The sequence below is a fragment of the Bos grunniens genome, chromosome 4 (genome assembly GCF_055505025.1).
Source record: "Bos grunniens cultivar Pamir isolate PY7600 chromosome 4, Bosgru_T2T1.0, whole genome shotgun sequence".
NCBI lineage: Eukaryota > Metazoa > Chordata > Mammalia > Artiodactyla > Bovidae > Bos > Bos grunniens.
In genome coordinates this window covers 42,932,642-42,952,980 of record NC_141168.1, presented here as the reverse complement: position 1 = coordinate 42,952,980, position 20,339 = coordinate 42,932,642, and the positions used below count along the sequence as shown (strand labels likewise).

The 20,339-nt window shown below is 42.8% G+C and overlaps 1 protein-coding gene and 1 long non-coding RNA gene across 5 annotated transcripts in view; both read right to left on the bottom strand.

Annotated features, from left to right (window-relative positions):
• The window catches only part of BLVRA (biliverdin reductase A), a 54,852-nt gene that overhangs the window by 13,760 nt on the left and 20,753 nt on the right, over positions 1-20,339 (bottom strand). For all 4 annotated transcript variants that reach the window (XM_086396096.1, XM_086396097.1, XM_086396095.1 and 1 more), the window contains exons 3-5: positions 9,674-9,795; positions 6,557-6,676; positions 3,206-3,303 (exon numbers count right to left, since the gene is read on the bottom strand). In XM_086396096.1, coding sequence (XP_086252222.1) covers positions 3,206-3,303; positions 6,557-6,676; positions 9,674-9,795 — 340 coding nt within the window. The remainder of the gene's footprint in view (positions 1-3,205; positions 3,304-6,556; positions 6,677-9,673; positions 9,796-20,339) is intronic.
• LOC147373989 (uncharacterized) lies at positions 8,841-9,052 on the bottom strand. Its single transcript, XR_015162318.1, has 2 exons — positions 8,937-9,052; positions 8,841-8,906 (listed from the first exon to the last, which is right to left on the bottom strand). It is a non-coding gene; the product is annotated as an uncharacterized LOC147373989 (long non-coding RNA).

The window sequence follows — 20,339 nt, the reverse complement described above, 5'->3', positions numbered from 1 at the left end:
ATTAATGATGTTGCATTTGGGGCTTTCTAATTATTGTGCATCAACATTCCACTTGAGGTCAAATCCTCTCTTCAATTTTGATTGCTCTGATTCTTCCAAATTTATTTGGTTTTTAAAAAAACTGTAGTAAAACGTATAATATAAAATTTACCCTATTAACCAATTTTCAGTCTATAGTCCAGTAGTAGTAACTATAAGGACACTGTTGTACAAAAGATCTTTAGAACTTTTTCACTTTGCAAAACTGAAACTTTGTACCCAACTAAAATAACTCCCTCTACTCCTCCACACCACTCCCTAGCAGCCATCCTTTTATTTTCTGTTTCTGCGAATTTAACTATTCTAGATACTTCATATAATCTCTTTGTGACTAGCTTATATTATTTACCATAATATTCTCAAGATTCTTCCATGTTGCAGCTTGTGACAAGATTCACTTCTTTCTTAAGGCTGAATAATATTCCATTGTATATATTCACCACATTTTCTTTATCCATTCATTCATCAGTGGACATCTGAGTTGTTTCCACTTCTTGGTTATTGTGAATAATGTGCTATGAACCAGAGTGTGCAAATATCTCTTCCAAATTCTTTAGTCTTTTCAGTATATACCCAGAACTGGGATTGCTGGATCATACGGTAATTCTATTTATAAATTTTTCAGAAACCTCCATACAGTTTTCCAGAGTGGCTGAACCATATTATATTCCCACCAATAGGGCACAGGGCTCTAATTAGTTTCTCCACACTCTCACTGTTGTTGTTGTTGTTGTTGTTGTTGTTTTGCTTTGTTTTGGCCATACTGTGTGGCATGTGGGATCTTAGTTCCCTTGTCAGGGATCAAACCTGTGCCCCCTGCATAGAAGCTTGGAGTCTTAACTACTGGACCAAAAGGCAAGTCCCAGTTTCGTTTCGTTTTTTTAACAGTGGCTATCTTCATGGGTTTGAGGAGATATTTCAATGTGGTTTTGCTTTGCATTCCTTTAATCATTAATGATGTGTGCTCAGTTGCTCAGTTGTGTCTGACTCTCTGTGGCCCCATGGACTGTAGCCCACCAGGCTCCTCTGTCCATGGAATTTTCCAGGCAAGAATACTGGAGCGAGTTGCCATTTCCTTCTCCAGGAGATCTTCCCGACCCAGGGATCGCATCTTGCGTCTCCTACATTGGCAGGTGGATTCTTTACCAGCTGCCATGTAAATTTCTGTACCAATTATGGTTTCCCTGGACCCAGTGGTCTTACAAACAGCAACATTAGCTCAAAGAATTGTGGACATCACAAAATATGGTTCTTTTAGACGTGAGAAATACACGCCCTTCAATGGTGCCTCAATGCTCTCTAATCTCTAATTTGAGTAAGGAAAAAATTCAGGCTGCTCTCAGAAGCACTTGGAAGTGAGATTCAATTCAGACCGATGGCCCCTCAGTTTCCTCCAGTGACCCTACATTGAACAAGGAAATTGCAAATTCCCTGTACATCTATGCCTTTCTCTAGTGTGAATTCTCCAGCGTTCAAACAGATTTGCTCGTAAAATATTTCCCACATTTAGTATACTCTTAAGGCCTTTCTCCTGTGTGATAATCATTAGTGACAATGAGCATCTTTTTGGTATGCTTGTTGGCCATTTGTAAATCTTCTTTGGAGAAGTACCTATTCAGGTTCTTTGTGTATTTTAAAGTCAGGTTATTTATTGTTGTTGTTGAGTCTTAAGAGCTCTTTATATAATCTGGATATTAACCCTTATTAGGTACCTGATTTGCAAACACATTCTCCCATTCTGTAGGTTGCCTTGTCACTCTGTTGACTGTCTCCTTTGTTGTGCAGAAGGTTTTTTTAGTTTAGTGCAAAATCCCGTGTCTACTTTTGCTTTTGTTGCCTGTACTTCGGGTGTCACATCCAGAAAAAAATCACTGCCATGGCCAATGTCCAGAAGCTTTTCCCTACATTTTCTTCCAGGAGTTTTATAATTTTACACCTTACATTTAGGGCTGTATGAGTTAAAATGGTATAAGGTAAAGGTACAACTTCATTCTTTTGCATGTGGCTATCCATCTCTCCCAACACTTTCTGTTAAAGAGACTGTCCATTCCCCCCACTGTGTGATCTCAAAGACCCTTGTCAAAGATCGCTTGACCATCTATACACAAGGGTTTGTTTCTGGGCTCTCTATTCTATTCCATTGGACTATATGCCTTTTAAAAAATATTTCTTTATATTTGACTGCATCAGGTCTTAGTGGTGGCGTGTGGGCTTCTCTCTAGTTGTGGTGTTCAGCAAGGCTCAGAGGGAAAAATGTGGACTTCAGAGCCCAAAAGGATTGAAATCAAATCTCCACCTCTCATTTAGTGGTCACATTACTAGCTTTGTGACCTGGTACACAATTTTTTTAAAAAGTATAGTAGATGTACAATAGTATATAAGTTGCTGCTGCTGCTGCTAAGTCGCTTCAGTCGTGTCCGACTCTGTGCGACCCCATAGACAGCAGCCCACCAGGCTCCCCCGTCCCTGGGATTCTCCAGGCAAGAACACTGGAGTGGGTTGCCATTTCCTTCTCCAATGCATGAAAGTGGAAAGTAAAAGTGAAGTCACTCAGTCGTATCTGACCCTCATTACAGGCATACAATTTTTGAAGGTTATGCTCCATTTCTGGTAGAAAATTTTCGACTTCTCTGAGCCATGGATTCCTATACATAAGCTAGAGAAAATACCTACCTCCAAGGATTTCTAAGAGAATTAAACAAAATAACATATGCTTAGAAGAGTTTCCAAGTTCCCAGTATTAATAAACGGTGCTCCTCTTGAGAACAAAAACCATAAACTGTGCACATCAGACAATCAATTACCCTAATCTAGGCATTTTCCCATTAGCAATACAAGTATCACATGAATAAAAGCAAGATAATATAATATTAGCATAAGTGGAAGCTAATTCATATTTTTCATTAGAGTAAAAGGAGCTGATAAGCCTTGAACAAAAGTCTGCCAATTCCCACCCATCCCTCTGCCCTGTTGTTCCTCCACAAACACACCCCGACCCCCGCGCTTTATGTGCCTACAGTATGCAGGCTGGGCTGGGAGCCCCTGGGCCAATAACATATCTGACACAGGGTTGTTTATAAGGCATAAGGTTGGTACCATAGAAGTCTTAGAGGCAGGAATTCTTAGTAAGAGGGTGTGCGCTCCAGACGCACAGAACATACATCACCTTTCTGCTCGGCCAACTCCCACAGGTCCTTAGCTGCCACCCAAGACAGTGTCATGGGGTATTCCACAAGGACATGCTTTCCAGCATTCAGGAATTGCCTTTGGAAAAGAGGGATAAATACGGATAAAATGCACTTCAATTAAGCTTTGCTTAAGTACCCTGCATGACAGACTGAAAAATGCACACAAGTCTCCAGGTAAATGTGCCATGACAGAATGCAGACGATAGTCAGGGCCAGGGGATGCAGAGGACAAACTGCATCTCATGCTATTTTCTATTTAGCAGTAAGAGAAAGGCTTTCTAGTTATGTGCTCACTTGAACATTCACCCATTCGTTCACTGACATATCCAACCAGGTAATATTTACCAGTTATTCTGGAGGAGAAATACAGCCGTGTCAATAGGTAAATTGTCCATTACCACAGTCAGTTCCCAACTGTGGGAGTTGGTGATGGACAGGGAGGCCTGGTGTGCTGCAGTCCTTGAGCAGCGACTGGAAGTTGCTCAGTCATGTCCATTTACTGCAGCATGCTAGGCCTCTCTGTCCATCACCAACTCCTGGAGCTTACTCAAACTCATGTCCATGAAGTCAGTGACACCATCCAACCATCTCATCCTCTGTTGTCCCCTTCTCCTCCTGCCTTTAATCTTTCCCAGCATCAGGGTCTTTTCAAATGAGTTAGTTCTTTGCATCAGGTGGCCAAAGTATTAGAGTTTCAGCTTCAGCATCAGTCCTTCCACTGAATATTCAGGACTGATTTCCTTTAGGATGGACTGGTTGGATCTCCTTGCAGTCCAAGGGACTCTCAAGAGTCTCCTCCAACACCACAGTTCAAAAGCATCAGTTCTTCAGCACTCAGCTTTCTTTATCGTCCAACTCTCACATCCATACATGACTACTGGAAAAACCATAGCTTTGACTAGATGGACCTTTGTTGGCACAGTAATGTCTCTGCTTCTTAATATGCTATCTAGGTTCATCATAACTTTTCTTCCAAGGAGCAAGCATCTTTTAATTTCATGGCTGCAATCACCATCTGCAGTGATTTTGGAGCCCTCCAAAAATAAAGTCTGTTACTGTTTCCACTGTTTCCCCATCTATTTGCCATGAAATGATGGGACCAGATGCCATGATCTTAGTTTTCCGAATGTTGAGCTTTAAGCCAAATTTTTCATTCTCCTCTTATATTTTCATCAACAGGGTCTTTAGTTCTTCTTCACTTTCTGCCATAAGGGTGGTGTCATCTGCATATCTGAGGTTATTGATATTTCTTTCGGCAATCTTGATTCTAGCTTGTGCTTCACCCAGTCCAGCATTTCTCACGATGTAGTCTGCATATAAGTTAAATAAGCAGGGTGACATTATACAGCCTTGACTTATTCCTTTTCCTATTTGGAACCAGTCTGTTGTTCCATATCCAATTCTAACTGTTGCTTCTTGACATGCATACAGATTTCTCAGGAGGCAGGGCAGGTGGTCTGGTATTCCCATCTTGTTAAGAATTTCCCACAGTTTGCTGTGATCCACACAGTCAAAGGCTTTGGCGTAGTCAATAAAGCAGAAATAGATGTTTTTCTGGAACTTTCTCACTTTTTCGATGATCCAACGGATATTGGCAATTTGGTCTCTGGTTCCTCTGCCTTTTCTAAGTTCAGCTTGAACATCTGGAAGTTCACAGTTCACGTACTGTTGAAGTCTGGCTTGGAGAATTTTGAGCATTACTTTACTAGCGTGTGAGATGAGTGCGATTGTGTGGTAGTCTGAACATTCTTCGGCATTGCCTTTCTTTGGGGTTGGAACGAAAACTCACCTTTTCTAGTCCTATGGCCACTGCTGAGTTTTCCAAATTTGCTGGCATATTGAATACAGCACTTTCACAGCATCATGTTTTAGGATTTGCAATAGCTCAACTGGAATTCCATCACCTCTAGTAGCTCCATTACCACATGACAGCTATCAGTCAAGACTACAAAACTCGTGGCAGCCAGCTCTGTCTGAGGCAATTGGAAAACATTTCACTAAGGCTCTGAACTGGGTCTTGAAGTGTAAACAGGCATTTTCCAGGTGCCAGGAGATGAGGGTGTTTCACGATGAACAGCATAGGGAGGGGCTTGGGCATTTATGGGGCTTTGTCCATTGAGACATGGTGTGAATTTCAGCGTTTCTGTGTGGCAGGGGAGGGGAGAGAGAGAGAAATGAGGTCCTAAAAGGAGCTGGGAGTCTGATGTAAGGGAAGGACCCAGAGTGCTCTGCTCAGAAGTGTGGCTTTTATGCTCCAGATATTCTAGGGGACAAACATTGATAAGTATGGGAATTATATGATTACTTCGTTCAGGTCTTCTCTGGTGCCAAAGAAGGTTAAGGGGATCCACATAAAGGTGCTCTGTCCACATTTAGAGTGAGTGTGATAAAGAGAGAGCAGCTGACTTCTGGGCAACCACACTGCGGAAGTAGCTGTAGTTTAATGTCAGGGCCTAAACGGAAAGCTGAGCTCTAGGGGCAGGTGGCACTGCCTTGTTAGCTGCCAGGTCTTCCGTGGGGCTCTTCCTTCCAGGCTCCATGCCACCAAATGCCTGGAGAGCTCTAGGCTTTGCATTCAAAGGTGGGGCAGGGGGTAGGGTACGTGTGGGGGAGACATTTCATTTCTCTTACTCTATGAATATAATGCAACCTCCCCAATCTTAGGCCACCACTATTTCCTTAATCATCTCATGGCAAAAAACACTTCCTATTAAAGAACTCCTAGAGATATTCTCAGAGAGATTTCATGTTGTTTAAAGTACAAAGGATAAAATGTTGGAAGCTGAAAGAACTATGGCATTTCTCCAAGGCACAAAAAAGACATTGGCTCCATATCCTAAATTATACGCTGAGAAGAAGGCAAATGTTGGTCTCTCAGTCGTGTCTGACTCTGTGGCCGGTGGACTATAGCCTGCCAGGCTCCTCTGTCCGTGGAATTCTCCAGGCCAGAATACTGGAGTGGGTAGCCTTTCCCTTCTCCAGGAGATCTTCCCAACCCAGGGATCGAACCCAGGTCTCCCACATTGTAGGCAGATTCTAAGAAGGTAGGCACTAGTCAAACTACTCTCAATAAAATTTTTACAATGAAATAAGGCACTTTAATTCTTAATGTGTCTAATGGTTTAAATTATGGTGAACTAAATATTATTTCTACTATATTTTTCATGTCCTTATACCTTTATAACCCATAGTGAGAGTTAACATTTTGACAATAATTTTTTAAAGTCCTGGGTCCATCCCACTGATTATTAAGACCCCTATGTAAGACATCAGCCCAGGCATTTCCATTGTCCTGTACGACTGTGCAAGGTGAGGACTTGAACACCCACCTGATGTAGTCCTCGTGGCTGGAGCTCTCACTGCAGATAAAAGCAACCTCGACCTCTTGACTGGAAAGAGCATCTTCCAGAGAAATTTGCGGCACCTCATCAATGCTCCCCAGCTCTCGTCTGTTTGAGAAGAACAGACAAGTGGGAATCAAAGCAGGCAGAACATCAGCTGAGAATAAATGAGTGCCATCCTGCTCCCCAGCTCCCAACAGTGTCCTGGTGATCAGTTTTTGGAAATGAAGAGAGCAGTTTCTTCCATCTCATTTCCACGGCACTTCCAGCACAGAGTAAGAAACAGAGCCTCCAGCACAGAGTAAGAAATTGGGGAACTGGCATTGAGTGCTGATACCACCGCTAACAGCCTGTATGATGTGGGAGCCTTTGAATTTACGTCATCTCTAAAATAAAAAGAACCGATCTCCTGTTATCTCATAAGAAGTAATCTCTATGGTCCCTGCCAGCTCCAAGCACTTGGCCAGACACTAGGACTGTCAAACCTAATCCAGATCCAAGACACTAACACCTCTGAGGGGCCCAGTGCTGTGTGGCTCTGAGCTCCTTCACGTACATCACGGCCTTGTGTCCATCAAGCAGAAGGCGGGCATCACTGCCTCCTTTATAGCCAAGCTGACAAAGCCCAGAGAGGCAGGGGCTCCACAGCTAACTGTAGTAGGGGCAGGACAGGAGCCTGAGCCTTCTGACTCCCACACAGTAAGAAGGACCCCTGCTTTAGAACAGCTGAGAGTGCTGGCTGCACGCTGCCCTGGGGCTGAGGCTGGGGTAGAGGAGCAATCCTCCAACCAAGGTTGTCACAGAGGAAACAGGGCAGCTGGCAGGAGGCTTGGGGGCAGTGCAGAGAGCCCCCTTGAGTGGCAGCAGCCAGTGGGCAGCTGGGGGAGTTTGGCTGCTGAAGAACATTCTGGTAGGTTCTTTCCTGTGGGGGCCACCCCATTTGCACTGCTTGATCTGACCAATGCCTCTTGCTTGCCTCCCTGTGCCTTCCCAGTATGGAAGATGTGGTGAAGAGGAAAAGTTAAAATTTTACATAACCTCTTGCTCGTTCTGCCTCTGTAACTCAGCTTGCTCCTTGCAAAGTCTGGATCACATAGGTCACGTAGTCTCAGAAAGACTTACAACACTAGGAACTACAGCTTATCTCACTCACCCTTGTCCTGCTGTTTGCAGTTGCCAGCCCTGCAAACCTGCTTAATCATGCCTGTCCATGTAAAGGTCAAGCGTCCTCCTCCCCATCTTGACTGCTGTTCCCACGCTCACGAAACCCTTAAACCACCCTATTAGCAGCTAGATTTGCCCACTATAGTCTGTCTATAAAAACTCTGTAACCCCTTTATTCGGGGCTCAGGGCTTGTAGTGTTGACTCTTTCGGGCTCACCGGCATAATAAACCTGAGTTCTCCAATTCTCCAAGTGTGGTGCTTGGTTTCTCGATTACTGGATTCTGCAACAGTGGGGAATGAACTAAAGTCTTCAGCTTCTAGCAAGCTTGGTCTGGTAGAGGGAGGAAGAGACTACATAACTACAACACAAGAATAACAGGAGTTGGGGTCTTCCCTGGTGGTTCAGTGGCTAAAACTCTGTGCTTCCAATGCAGGAGGCATGGGTTTGATGCCTGGTTGGGGAACTAAGATCCCACACGCCATGCAGCATGGCCGAATAAAAATAACCAGAAGAATGCTGTGCCTGGGGTACAAGTGGGAGATTCCAGGAAGGCAAGGAACACCCAGTTCAGGGTTTCAGAAGAGGATTCCTGGGGAGGTGACAGGTCTTAGCAGGTAGGTTGTGAGGAACAGATCATGTGGTGAGGGGACAGTGGGATAACAGCAGGGAGGTGGTAAAGCGAGAGGAAGGGAGGATGAGCTGGCCATCCTATGGGACCTGGGTAGGTGAGGCATAGCACCAGCTAGCAGAGGAGGGCTGATGGGGAAGCAGAAGCCCCCCTTCAGCCCAGAGCCCTGGTTCGTGAGATCCCAAATGCAGGCAGGGGAGCAGGGGAGGGACAGTGCTGCTAATCACGGTATCAAGTCTCCATTCTGTGCTGCTCCCTTAGACTCCTCCTGCGAGGGGAAGACTGACCAAGGGCAGGTTGCCAGCACTTCTGGGTTGCCTCTGTGCCCTAAATTCACTTTAAGTCCTTAAGGAAGGGCTAGGTTCTGAGACAGGCAAACTGGAAGAAGGCAGGTCCCGTAAATTAAAATACGAAAGAACTTCTACATGGACCATCATGATGGTTACTTAAGCTCATCTAAGTACTGACATTTAGGTGATTTCTCTAAAGCACTAAAAAGCAGAGACCTGCCTGACTTGCTCTCTGCCCCAATGCCTGGGCTCAACTTGCTCTCTGCCCCAATGCCTGGGCTCACACAGGGCCTACCTCAGGTTCACAATGACTGCTGATAACTGATGTTCCACGGTGTGAGTTTTGTAAGTAGTGTGTGTGGAAGTGGTGGGGGTCAAGGAGGAGCTGAGGGTGAGTAAGGGAAGAAGAAACGCAGTTAAAGTTAGGTTTTGGCTGAGTTACAGGACATAAGTGATAATCCTTGAAAGCAGGGTTCAGAATTATCAAAGGGGAAATGAATACATGGTGTTTAAAAGTCGGGCTTTGGAATCGGACAGACGTGCACTGTTGTCCAGCTCTTCGATTTCTCCAGCTGTGAGACATCAGGCAAATTACTTAACCTCTCTGCAGTTCAGCTTCTGGATCTGTCAAGTAGGTTGATATTGGCATTGATGTCAAATAACTGGTCAGGCTTACAAAGCCCAGGGCCCTGGGAAGGCTGTCATAGTTAACTGATGGAACACACCTAAAGCTTCTTTCAGGCCAACCCACGTGCGTTCACTGTGCCCCTCCTGTCACCGTAGGCCCTGTGCTCACCCTCCCCGCCTCTGCCTTTGCGGTCCCCTACAGGATGACTCACTGCACATCCCAGTTGCAGGGCCAGCACTCTTTAGTTCCCAGGCCTGTCTGAGATCTTGTGGGGCTGACCCTGCACAGTTCCCTGGAATGATCCCAGAGCTGGCTTGCTCTCTCTGGGGTCTGGAGAACCCTAATCCATTGCACCCAGCTCCCGGGGAATTACAGGGCACAAGGCAAAGCCACCTGGACACGAAGCCAATCAGGTTCAGGAACGCTGAAGAAGCGTGTGGATTCCGCAAGTCCCGCATCCGTACGGAGCCGGCTCTGCCGACGCCCACCACCACCACGCCAAACTTCCTCTCGGGCTGAAACACAAGGGATCGAGGTGGGGTTTAAAAATGGTCCAGGATCATACTCACAATGTTTAACTTGAATATTTCTGTCCCTCCCTGCCGTGTATAGATGCTGAGCTTGTTTGGCTTGAGTACAATATCAACTGAAAAGACCAAATATTTTTCATTCTGACAAAATTTAAAATCCAACAAACATTTATTAAAATGGAATTTAGAAAGATGATAACAATAACCCTGTGTACGAGACAGCAAAAGAGACACTGATGTATGGAACAATCTTATGGACTCTGTGGGAGAGGGAGAGGGTGGGAAGATTTGGGAGAATGGCATTGAAACATGTAAAATATCATGTATGAAACGAGAAACCAGTCCAGGTTCAATGCACGATACTGGATGCTTGGGGCTAGTGCACGGGGACAACCCAGAGGGATGGTATGGGGAGGGAGGAGGGAGGAGGGTTCAGGATGGGGAGCACATGTATACCTGTGATGGATTCATTTTGATATTTGGCAAAACTAATACAATTATGTAAAGTTTAAAAATAAAATAAAATTATAAAAAAAAAATAAAAAGGCATTCAACAACAACAACAAAAATAAATAAATAAAAGAACATCCCCTAAAATGAAACAGTCTGGGAAGATAGCATAGAACAGCAAAACAGACACATGGGCAGGACCAGTCAGGGACCAGACAAGCAAGCCAAGAGCCAACACAGATCACAGAACCCACAGCAGGGGAAGGGGAATGAGACTCCCTGAAATGCAGGGTTGGAGAGAAGTCAGCTTCCCCACAATATTTCTGTGGCTGCTCTGACCTGTGTTATCCATGGAAAAGGCTCCTTGCACACTTGGCTCTCCACCCACTTCTACAGCCACCTCCCCCCTAATGAAAGATCTTCATCTTGAAGCTGTACCCAGCCCTAGTCTGGTACCTCTGTCCTCCCTAAAACTCTCCTCCAGTGGACGCGCAAATCTGATGCAGCAGAGAGTCATACAGAAGTGACAGTGCTCAGTGAGATTCGGGGGGACAGGGCACGTGGGCACACGGTCACCTTATTCAGACTCCTCACCACCCTGGCTTCCTGGGTTCCAACCAGGAACTGGTTGGATGTCACTCTCACCCTACTGTGACAGCTTACTCATTATTTGGGTACAATGCATATAGTATTAGAATGAAAAATCAACTCAAGTTTTTCAAGTTATATAGCAACTTACTATAATCCAAACTGATAAAAATTCTCTCTCTATATAAACCTCAAACCCAGTTCTTCTTGGATGCCTCCGAGCACAGAAACTTGAATGTCCTCCTTAGGTTCCCCTTTCCTTCACCTTTGTCATCTGAGTGTGTCACCATTTCCTACAGAGTTTGCCCCCTTTCCTAATGATCTGATAAATCCCCTCCTGGTCTCACCCTTCCCATGGGTGGTACCCCGGCCTGCCAGAGCAGATGCTTCAGATGAAAACTAAGTCCTTCCCCTGATTAAAGCTCTTCATTTTCCTAACTGTTACAGACTGAATGACTGTATCCCTCAAAAGGCATATTGGGATCCCTGTCCCCCAGTATGATGGTAGTAGGAGGTGGGGCCTCTGGGTAATCAGGGTGAGATGAAGTCATGCGGGAGGAGCCCCCACGAATGGGGTTGGTACTTTTGCAAGAGTCACAAGACAGCCTGACTCCTCTCCCTGCTCTCTGCTCACGTGAGAACATGATGAGGAGTCAGCAGTCTGCAGCCCACAAAGGGGGCCCCCCATATCTCAGCGTGATCTCAGACTTCTAGACTCCGAACTTCAAGAGAATTTCTGTGGCACTGTACAGCAGCCCAAACCATGAGACAGTTTGTAAGAAAACAATTGAAGGGGGAAAAAAAATCCAAGTCCATGTTTTCTACCAAACACGAGTCCTTCCACAACCCAGCTCCAGCCTGCTTCTCCAGCACTGCCTTTCAGTCACCTCCACTTTATAACTTTATGCTTCCGACCTCCCAAGAACACACAGGACTGTTTGCTCCCTCCCAGTCTTTGCAAATCCTGTTCTCTTTGCTTGGAAGGAGCTTCTCCCTACCATCCACAGGGGGATGCCTTCGAAGCTTTCAAGACTTGGGCATCTTAAACCATATGAAGGCTTTCCTGATGCTATCAGTTAGATTTTTCTTTTTGCATATAACGAAGATCACCCATTTCGTGTACAGTTCTATGGGTTCTGACCAACACACACTTACATACCTACCACAATCAAGATACAGAACAGTTCTATCATCCCCTCCAAAATTACCCATACCCCTTTGCAGTCAACTGTTTCCCCTGCCAGGCAACCATTGACTTGTCTTGCCATCCCAGTAGTTTTGCCTTTTCTAGAACATAAGTGAAATCACAATATGCAGTCTTTTGGGTCTGGCTTCCACTTAAAACAATGCGTTTATACTGTTTTGCATTCTGTCACTGATGTCTGAGAGGTCCAGACATTCTGCATTCTTGCCAGCACCTGGTATCATCAGGTCTTCTCCTCTTTTCATTTTAGCCGTTATAATAGGTGTGTTGTGGTCTCTCATTGAGGTTTCTATTTGCAGTTACATAATGACTAATGTGGAGGAGGCAATGGCACCCCACTCCAGTACTCTTGCCTGGAAAATCCCATGGACGGAGGAGCCTGGTAGGCTGCAGTCCATGGGGTCCCTAAGAGTTGGATACGACTGAGCGACTTCACTTTCACTTTTCATTTTCATGCATTGGAGAAGGAAATGGCAACCCACTCTAGTGTTCTTGCCTGGAGAATCCCAGGGACAGGGGAGCCTCATGGGCTGCTGTCTATGGGGTTGCACAGAGTCGGACACGACTGAAGTGACTTAGCAGCAGCAGCAGCAGCAGCAATGACTAACGATGTTGAGCAGCACTGTTTCATGTGTTTATTCGCCATCTATAAATCTCCACTGGTGAGGTCTGATTATTCCACAGGCTGTATCAACTATCCACAACTAGGTAGGGGTATGCCAGGCCTGTCTTTAAATATACTGGGTGCTTAAACCCAGCTCACAGGTCACCTTCTCTGGAAGCCATCAAGCTTTTTTGTTTTGTTTTATTTGAATACACTATCCAATTGTCCTAATATCAAGTATTGAGAAAGACAAACCTTGTTCTATTGAAATGCCTTTGTACCTTGGTGGAAGCTGTCTTGATTACTATAGTTTTATGGTAAGTATGGAAGTCTATTACTGTGAATTCATTTTGTTTTTCAAAATTCTAGTTCTCCTCCCTTTACATACACATTTTAGAATCAATTACTAAATAAATAAAATGAAATAAAATAAAAATTCCTGCCAGAATTTTGAGTGGGATTATATTGAATTTATGGATAAGTTTGAGGAAAAAACCCCAACATCTTCAGTAAAGTGAATCTTCTAATCCGTGAATATGTCATATATTTACATTTATTTAGGTCCTTGATTTGTTTCATTCTGTCATTTTCAGTGGATAGATTCTGTACCCATTTTGTTAAATTTATACTTAAATTTTTATGATTTTTAGTGCTGTTATAAATTTTATTTATAAATGAAATTATACTTTACCTTCCATTTCCAACTGCTCATTGTGCGTATATAGACGTACAACTGATTTCTGTATACTGGCTTGGCATCTTGCAATCTTGCTGAACTCACTTATTACTTCTAGCAGCTTTTTTTGTAATTCTATTAAATTCTCCACATAGACCATAGAGTGAGATGTGACTAGAAATGATTTTATTTCCAATCTGTATGTGCTTTACTCATTTTTCTTGCCTGACTGCCCTGGGTGGGTATGATTTTGAACAGGAGCAGTAAGAGAGGACAATCTTGCTTAGCTTTTAATCTTTGGGGATAAAATTTGTTCTTTTACCATGAAGAATGATCTTGGCTATAGATTTTTTTGTAGATATCCTTTATCAGGATGTGGATATTTCCATTTATTCATATTTTGTTTACATTTAAAAATCATAAATGGTCTAACTTTGTCAAGTGCCTTTTCTGTGTCTATTGAGATGATCATATGATATTTTTCTTCTTAAAGTCCATTGATACAATGACACCTTTCATTCCTAGGATAAACCTCACTTGGTCATAATGTATTATCCTTTACATATACTGTTGATTCTATTTGCTAAAATCTTATTTTAAATGTTTGCATCTGTGTTCATGAGAGTTGTTCAGTCGCTAAGTCATGACTGAGATAACATTATATCATTTCAAACATAAGAACAGTATACTTCCACTTCCTGTCTCCCTGACTTTGTACTGCTGTTGTTACTTAACTTATAAATTGCTCAAGGTACCAGTCAGGATTCAGTAATGTGTTCTAAGCACAGAGTTTTAACATGGGGAATCAGAGGTTTACATCACCATTGCAACCACTGGGGAGGTAAAGCCAGAGAAGCCATCACTGACCATCTCCTACTGCAATCAAGCAAGTGATTCTCAAGAGTTTACCTGGAAGCCAAGACCTCAGGAAAGCATCTGCAGCCTGAAGCTTGGAACAGCAACTGTGCCCTCTGAGTAAGTTTCTTTCTTCAGCCTCCAAATCTCCCGGGAGCGCCTCTCACTGGCCAAGTTCACATGTGAAATGGAACTTTGGGAAATGCAGCTCTAAGCTTGTGGCCACAATGCCCAACTGACAACAGGCCGTTTAGCCCAGTTAGTGCCTCTGGGTTACAAGTCTAGCTTTTAATTTTTATTTTTGACAGTCTCATACACAAAAAAGAAGAAAGACAGTCTTTATAGTAATCTGTACTGAACAGCCAAAATACATGTCTGATCAAATATTTGCTTCTTCTTTCGTTCAGAAAAGGAAACAAGCAATTTCCTTATGAGACTGATCAAATATTTGTTTCTTCTTTCACACGGAAAAGGAAACAAGCAATCTCCTCATGAGGCTGAATATTTATGGTATTCCTAAGATTAACTACTAAATTACAGATTTAGTAGATTAAGTAGTTTAGTAGATTAAGATTAACTACTAAATTAACTACTAAATTACATTACAGAAAATAACGAGGATCATAGGTTTCTGTTAGCTTTAAAAGAGGCATGAGGTTAAGAAACAGCTTCCTTATCTGTAAGAAGCCAAGTCACTTTTTCCATTTTAATAATTAATGATACACACACACTTGTAAACCTGGCTTGGGTAGTGTCTGACTGAAAGTGCTTTCAAATTTCATTTAGACAACATTTCCTTGCAAAACTGATACCAAGGGACAAGATATGGGTGAAAATGCTGACATATTAGCAACTGAGTTCCTCGTTGGGAAAGAACTTCATCTTTGAGAAAAATGACTTTGCTAGGCCATTTCACCTGTGTCTGTTCGTTACATGAGGCATCAAGGCATGTTCTGAAAGGAAACTGCAAATCAAACAGATGAAGGCTTCTGGTTTCCCACTTCACATGTAAGGAGCTTGAAAGCTGCTGCTCTATCTGGACATATAAACAGCTAACCAGACTGAAAAACTAACTAAAACGAACTCCTCTAGGATCCTTAAGAGAGGTGAGAACATGAGGCAAACTGCTGCCCCCACGACTGGAGAAACCGAGGGACTAACGCAGAGAATAACTTGGTGGAGCAGAGACTCAAGAGTGGAAACCACAGCAGGAAGCGGTAGGAAAGCCTGAACTGTAACAGATGAGTGACTGGGGGCTCAGTGCGGACAACTCTGAGACCTAGAAACTCCAGAGGGACCCAGTCGCAGGAAGACCCTCTCAGTTTTGTGACATTTACCTCCAGGAGCTTGACCAGGTTCTCACAGTAAATACTGGAGATGTTTCCTCTCATGTTTCCAACAAGACTGGGTAAAAGCATCACTCTTGAAATCACCAGTGCTTTGTATTTCCTAAGGAGACTGCCCTTACAGGAAACTAGTTAACCAGACCCTAACCTGCTGGGATATTATTAGACCCTAACTGACTGCAGGGTAGGAAAAAACAGTTGACCCTTGAACAACATGGGTTTGAACAGTGCTTATATGTGGATTTTTTTCCATTTTAAATTATCACTGTACTAGACAATCGTGGCTAGTTGAATCTGTGGATGCAGAATTGTGGATAGGAATTGTGTGTATGGAGGGCAGACTATGAGTTATAGGCAGATTTTCAACTATACAGACAGTCAGCACCTCTAACCATGGTACTGTTCAAGGGTCAACTGGACAAAACTCCAGGCTACTCTAGAATTCCATTTGGGAGAAAGGAAACACCCAACTCTGGCCCACTCTAGCCATACTCCCCCACCTAAGAGAGGCAGAAAAATAAACTGAAAAATACTTCTGTGGTTCATAGTGTAGAGCCATAGGCTCACCAGAAGACTGAGACTTGATCATGGGACTGTAGAATGTGTCCCCTCCCCCTACACCTCCCCACCATTTAAAGCAGTTCCTTTTATATGATACATCATGTCTGGAGATCAAGAAAAAACAACAAGCCATAACAAGACAAAAACACAATCTGAAGAAAGAGAGAAGCATCAAAACCAGCATAACAGGAGTGTTGAAATTACTGAGACTGGGAATTTAAAACAACTATGATTACTATCCGAGAAGGCAATGGCACCCCACTCCAGTACTTTTGCCTGGAAAATCCCATGGATGGAGGAGCCTGGTAGGCTGCAGTCCATGGGGTTGTGAAGAGTCGGACACGACTGAGCGACTTCACTTTCAATTTTCACTTTCATGCATTGGAGAAGGAAATGGCAACCCACTCCAGTGTTCTTGCCTGGAGAAGGACAGGGGAGTCTGGTGGGCTGCCGTCTATGAGGTCGCACAGAGTCGGACACGACTGAAGTGACTTAGCAGCAGCATGATTACTATGATAAGGATCTAATGGATAAAGTAGAAAACATCTAAGAACAGATGGGCAATGTAAGAAATTGAGAGACATCCTGAGACAGAATAAAAAAGAAATGCTAGAGATCAAACACAATGTAACAGAAATGAAGAATGCCTTTTATGGGCTTACGAGTAGACTAGACACGGCACTGGAAAGAATCCCTAAAACTGAGGATATCTCAATAGTAACCCCCGAAAACTTGAAAAGCAAAGAGAACAGAGACTGAAAAAAGGAAGAGAATATCCAAGGACTGTGGGTCACTACAAATTGTGTAACACACATGTAATGAGAACACCGGAAAGAGAAGGAAGAGAGAAAAGAACACAAGATATATTTGAAATAATAATGAATAAGAATTTCCCTAAACTAACGTCAGACACCAAACCACAGATCTAGGAAGTTCAGAGAATGCCAAACAGGATAAATGCCCTGTCCCCAAAAAATGATGTTTAGGCATATCATTTTCAGATTACAGAAAAGCAAAGATAAAGAAAAAAAAATCCTGAAAGAAGCCAGAGGGAAAAAAACCTTACCTACAGAACAAAGATAAAAATTATATCCAACTTCTCCTCAACAACCATACAAGAAAGGAGAGTGGAATGAAATATTTCATGTGTCAAGAGGAAAAAACTTACCAACCTAGAATTCTGTACCCTGTGAAGTTATCCTTCCAAAGTGAAGGAGAAATAAAGACTTTCTCAGACAAACAAAAATTTGAGGGAATTTGTAGTAGACCTAGCTTGCAAGAAATATTAAAAGAATTTCTTTAGAGAGAAGAAAAATATTACAGGTGAGAAACTCAGATCTACCTAAAGAAAGGAAGACGGATTAAGTGAAAGTAAAATACAAACTTTATTTTTCTTATTCTTAGTTGATCTAAATAAAATAATAACAGCAACAAAGTATTGAATTATGTATGCTGATGTATATATTTATGTTTATGTAAATGCATATACGTAAGTGAAATGAATGACAGCATTGATCCACAGGACAAGAAGAAGGAATGGGATTATTGTTATTTTACAGTATTCACACTACCTGTGAGGTGGTACAGGTATTATTTGAAAGTGGATTTGAATTAGTTGTAAATGTATATTGCACGCTCTGGCACAACCAATAAAAAAGTTTAAAAAACGAAGTATAATCAATATGCTAAGAAAAAAGAGAATAGGAACTATATAAAATACTCAGTTTACATCATAAAAAGCAGAAGAAGAGTGGAAGGCAAAAATAGGACCAAAGAACAAAGTCAATGAATAGAGTGAAGTCGCTCAGTCGTGTCCGACTCTTTGGGACCCCGTGGACTGTAGCCTACTAGCTCCTCTGTCCATGGGATTTTCCAGGCAAGAATACTGGAGTGGGTTGCCAACAATAACAAATATTAATCCACCTATATCAGTAATCACTTTGAATGTTAATGGTCTAAATGCATCAATTAAAAGACAAAGATTGTTGGAGTGGACCAAAAATCAAGACTCAACTCTATGTTGCCTACAAGAAAACACTTTAAATATAAAGACACATATGGATTAAAAGTAAATGGATGGAGACAAATATATCATGCTAACACTATAAACAAAAGACAGCAGGAGTAGTTATGTTAATTGCAAGAAGGGCATTACATAACAAGATCCAACACGTGCGCACCTAACAAAAGGGCACCAACTACATTAGGTGAAATCTGATAGAACAACCGTGAAGAGAAGCAGATGAATCCAAAATCAGCTGCATCACACTCCAACACCCCTCTAACAGAAATGGACAGATCGAACAGGCAGAAAAATCAGGAAGGACACATTCGCACTCAGCACTACCAATCAACTGGACAAAACTGGCATCTGTAGTCTGCTTCACCCAACAGCAGCAGGATGCATTCTTCTCAAGCATACACGAAACATTCACCAAGACAGACGGGTTATAAAATACACCTCCACAAGTTTCAAAACACAGAAATCATACAATGTCTAATCTGAGACCACAATGGAATTAAACTAGAAATCAGTAACAGAACGATAACTGAAAAATCTCCAAATATAAGGAGACTAAACCTTGGGCTCAGTTGGTAAAGAATCTGTCTGCAATGCAGGAGACCTGGGTTCGATCCCTGGGTTGGGAAGATCCTCTGGAGAAGGAAAAGGCTACCCACTCCAGTATTCTGGTGTGGAGAATTCCATAGACTATATAGGGGTCACAAAGAGTGGGACAATGCTAAAAAAAAAAAAGTCAAAGAGATGGCTAAACTCCTCTGCAATTTAGTAGCTAAAACTTTCAGGGTGAGAACCTGCAGAAAGCAGAGGAAATGGGAGGAAAGAGTAGAAAGGGGAACGTGCATGTAGATTATCAGGAGGCTGAAGTATGCAGAGAAAGGAGATGGTGAGATATGCCCAGCGGAGGGGTGGGCAACAGGTTTCTAGAATGTCTAAAATTCCATTTCAGTTGTCTTGCTGTGCCCTGCTGTCTTGAATTTTTGATAAAATGCACTATATATTCAGCCCTGCACTGCTGCTGCTGCTGCTGCGTCGCTTCAGTTGTGTCCAACTCTGTGCTACCCCACAGACGGCAGCCTACCAGGCTCCCCCTTCCCTGGGATTCTCCAGGCAAGAACACTGGAGTAGGTTGCCATTTATTCAGCCCTGTAGAGGTGCCGTTTTAAGGAACAAAGGAACAAGAATAGTTTCAAGATGCAGAAAAGAGACAGACAGGACAGCAAAGTGACTCAAAAACTAATTGGGGACCAACTTATCGTCACAAAGTGAGCCAGCTCTCCCTGTCTTGGATGCAGAGAAGCTAAGTGTTTGGAGCTCGAGATTAGATGATGGGATTCCGAGATTAAGAACACATACTCTGCCAACTCAGAAAAAAAAATTTTGTTTTGAGATAAGGAGGGTAGGAGAAAATGTAAAATTACTGTAGAACTTCAAAGTGGAAGGTATGAGGGCAAGTGCCAGGTTCCCACTCCAGGAGGAGGTATGACGATTGTAAACAGTCAGGAAGGACAACCCAATGTTTTTCACTCATTTACAAGAATCAGTAAGTTTGACCATACATTGGCTGGCATAGGAAAACAGGCATGTTCATATGTTGCTGGAGGGTGAGGAGAACGGGCAACCTTTGTGGAGAACAGCTTGGAAACATTTAACATGCAAATACTCTTTGTTGGGCATGGGGGGAATTTATTTTCAAAACACATACATAAGTGAAATGACTCAGGTTTATTGCAGCCTTGCTTGTAACAGCAAAAGACTGAATATAAAGTATATGTTATCAATAGCAGGCTGGTTAGAGAATTATGGTATACTTTGAAAATGGAATGCTACATAGCTATAAAAAAAAAGAACAAGAAAGTTTTTTATGTACTGGAAGGGACTGATCTCCAAGATACATTGTTGGGTGAGAAAAGCAAAATACAGACCAGTGTAAGATATGTGCTCTAGTGTATGTTAAAAAAAAAAAAAAAAGGAGGGCGGGGCAATGGCTGAAGGAAAAACAATACTTGTATATGTTTTGAATCTCTCTGGAAGGACAGACAAGAAACCAGTAAGGGTAGTTGCTTTGGACCATGAGAATAGAGTAGCTGGGAGAGAAGAGGACTTCTCAGGATAAAGTTTTTGTGTGTGTGTGTGAAATTCTTGAAAATTTTGAATCATGTGAATGTATGTTATCCAAAATACAAACACTTAAGATAGATATGAAAATCCAAGGAATGCTCTGA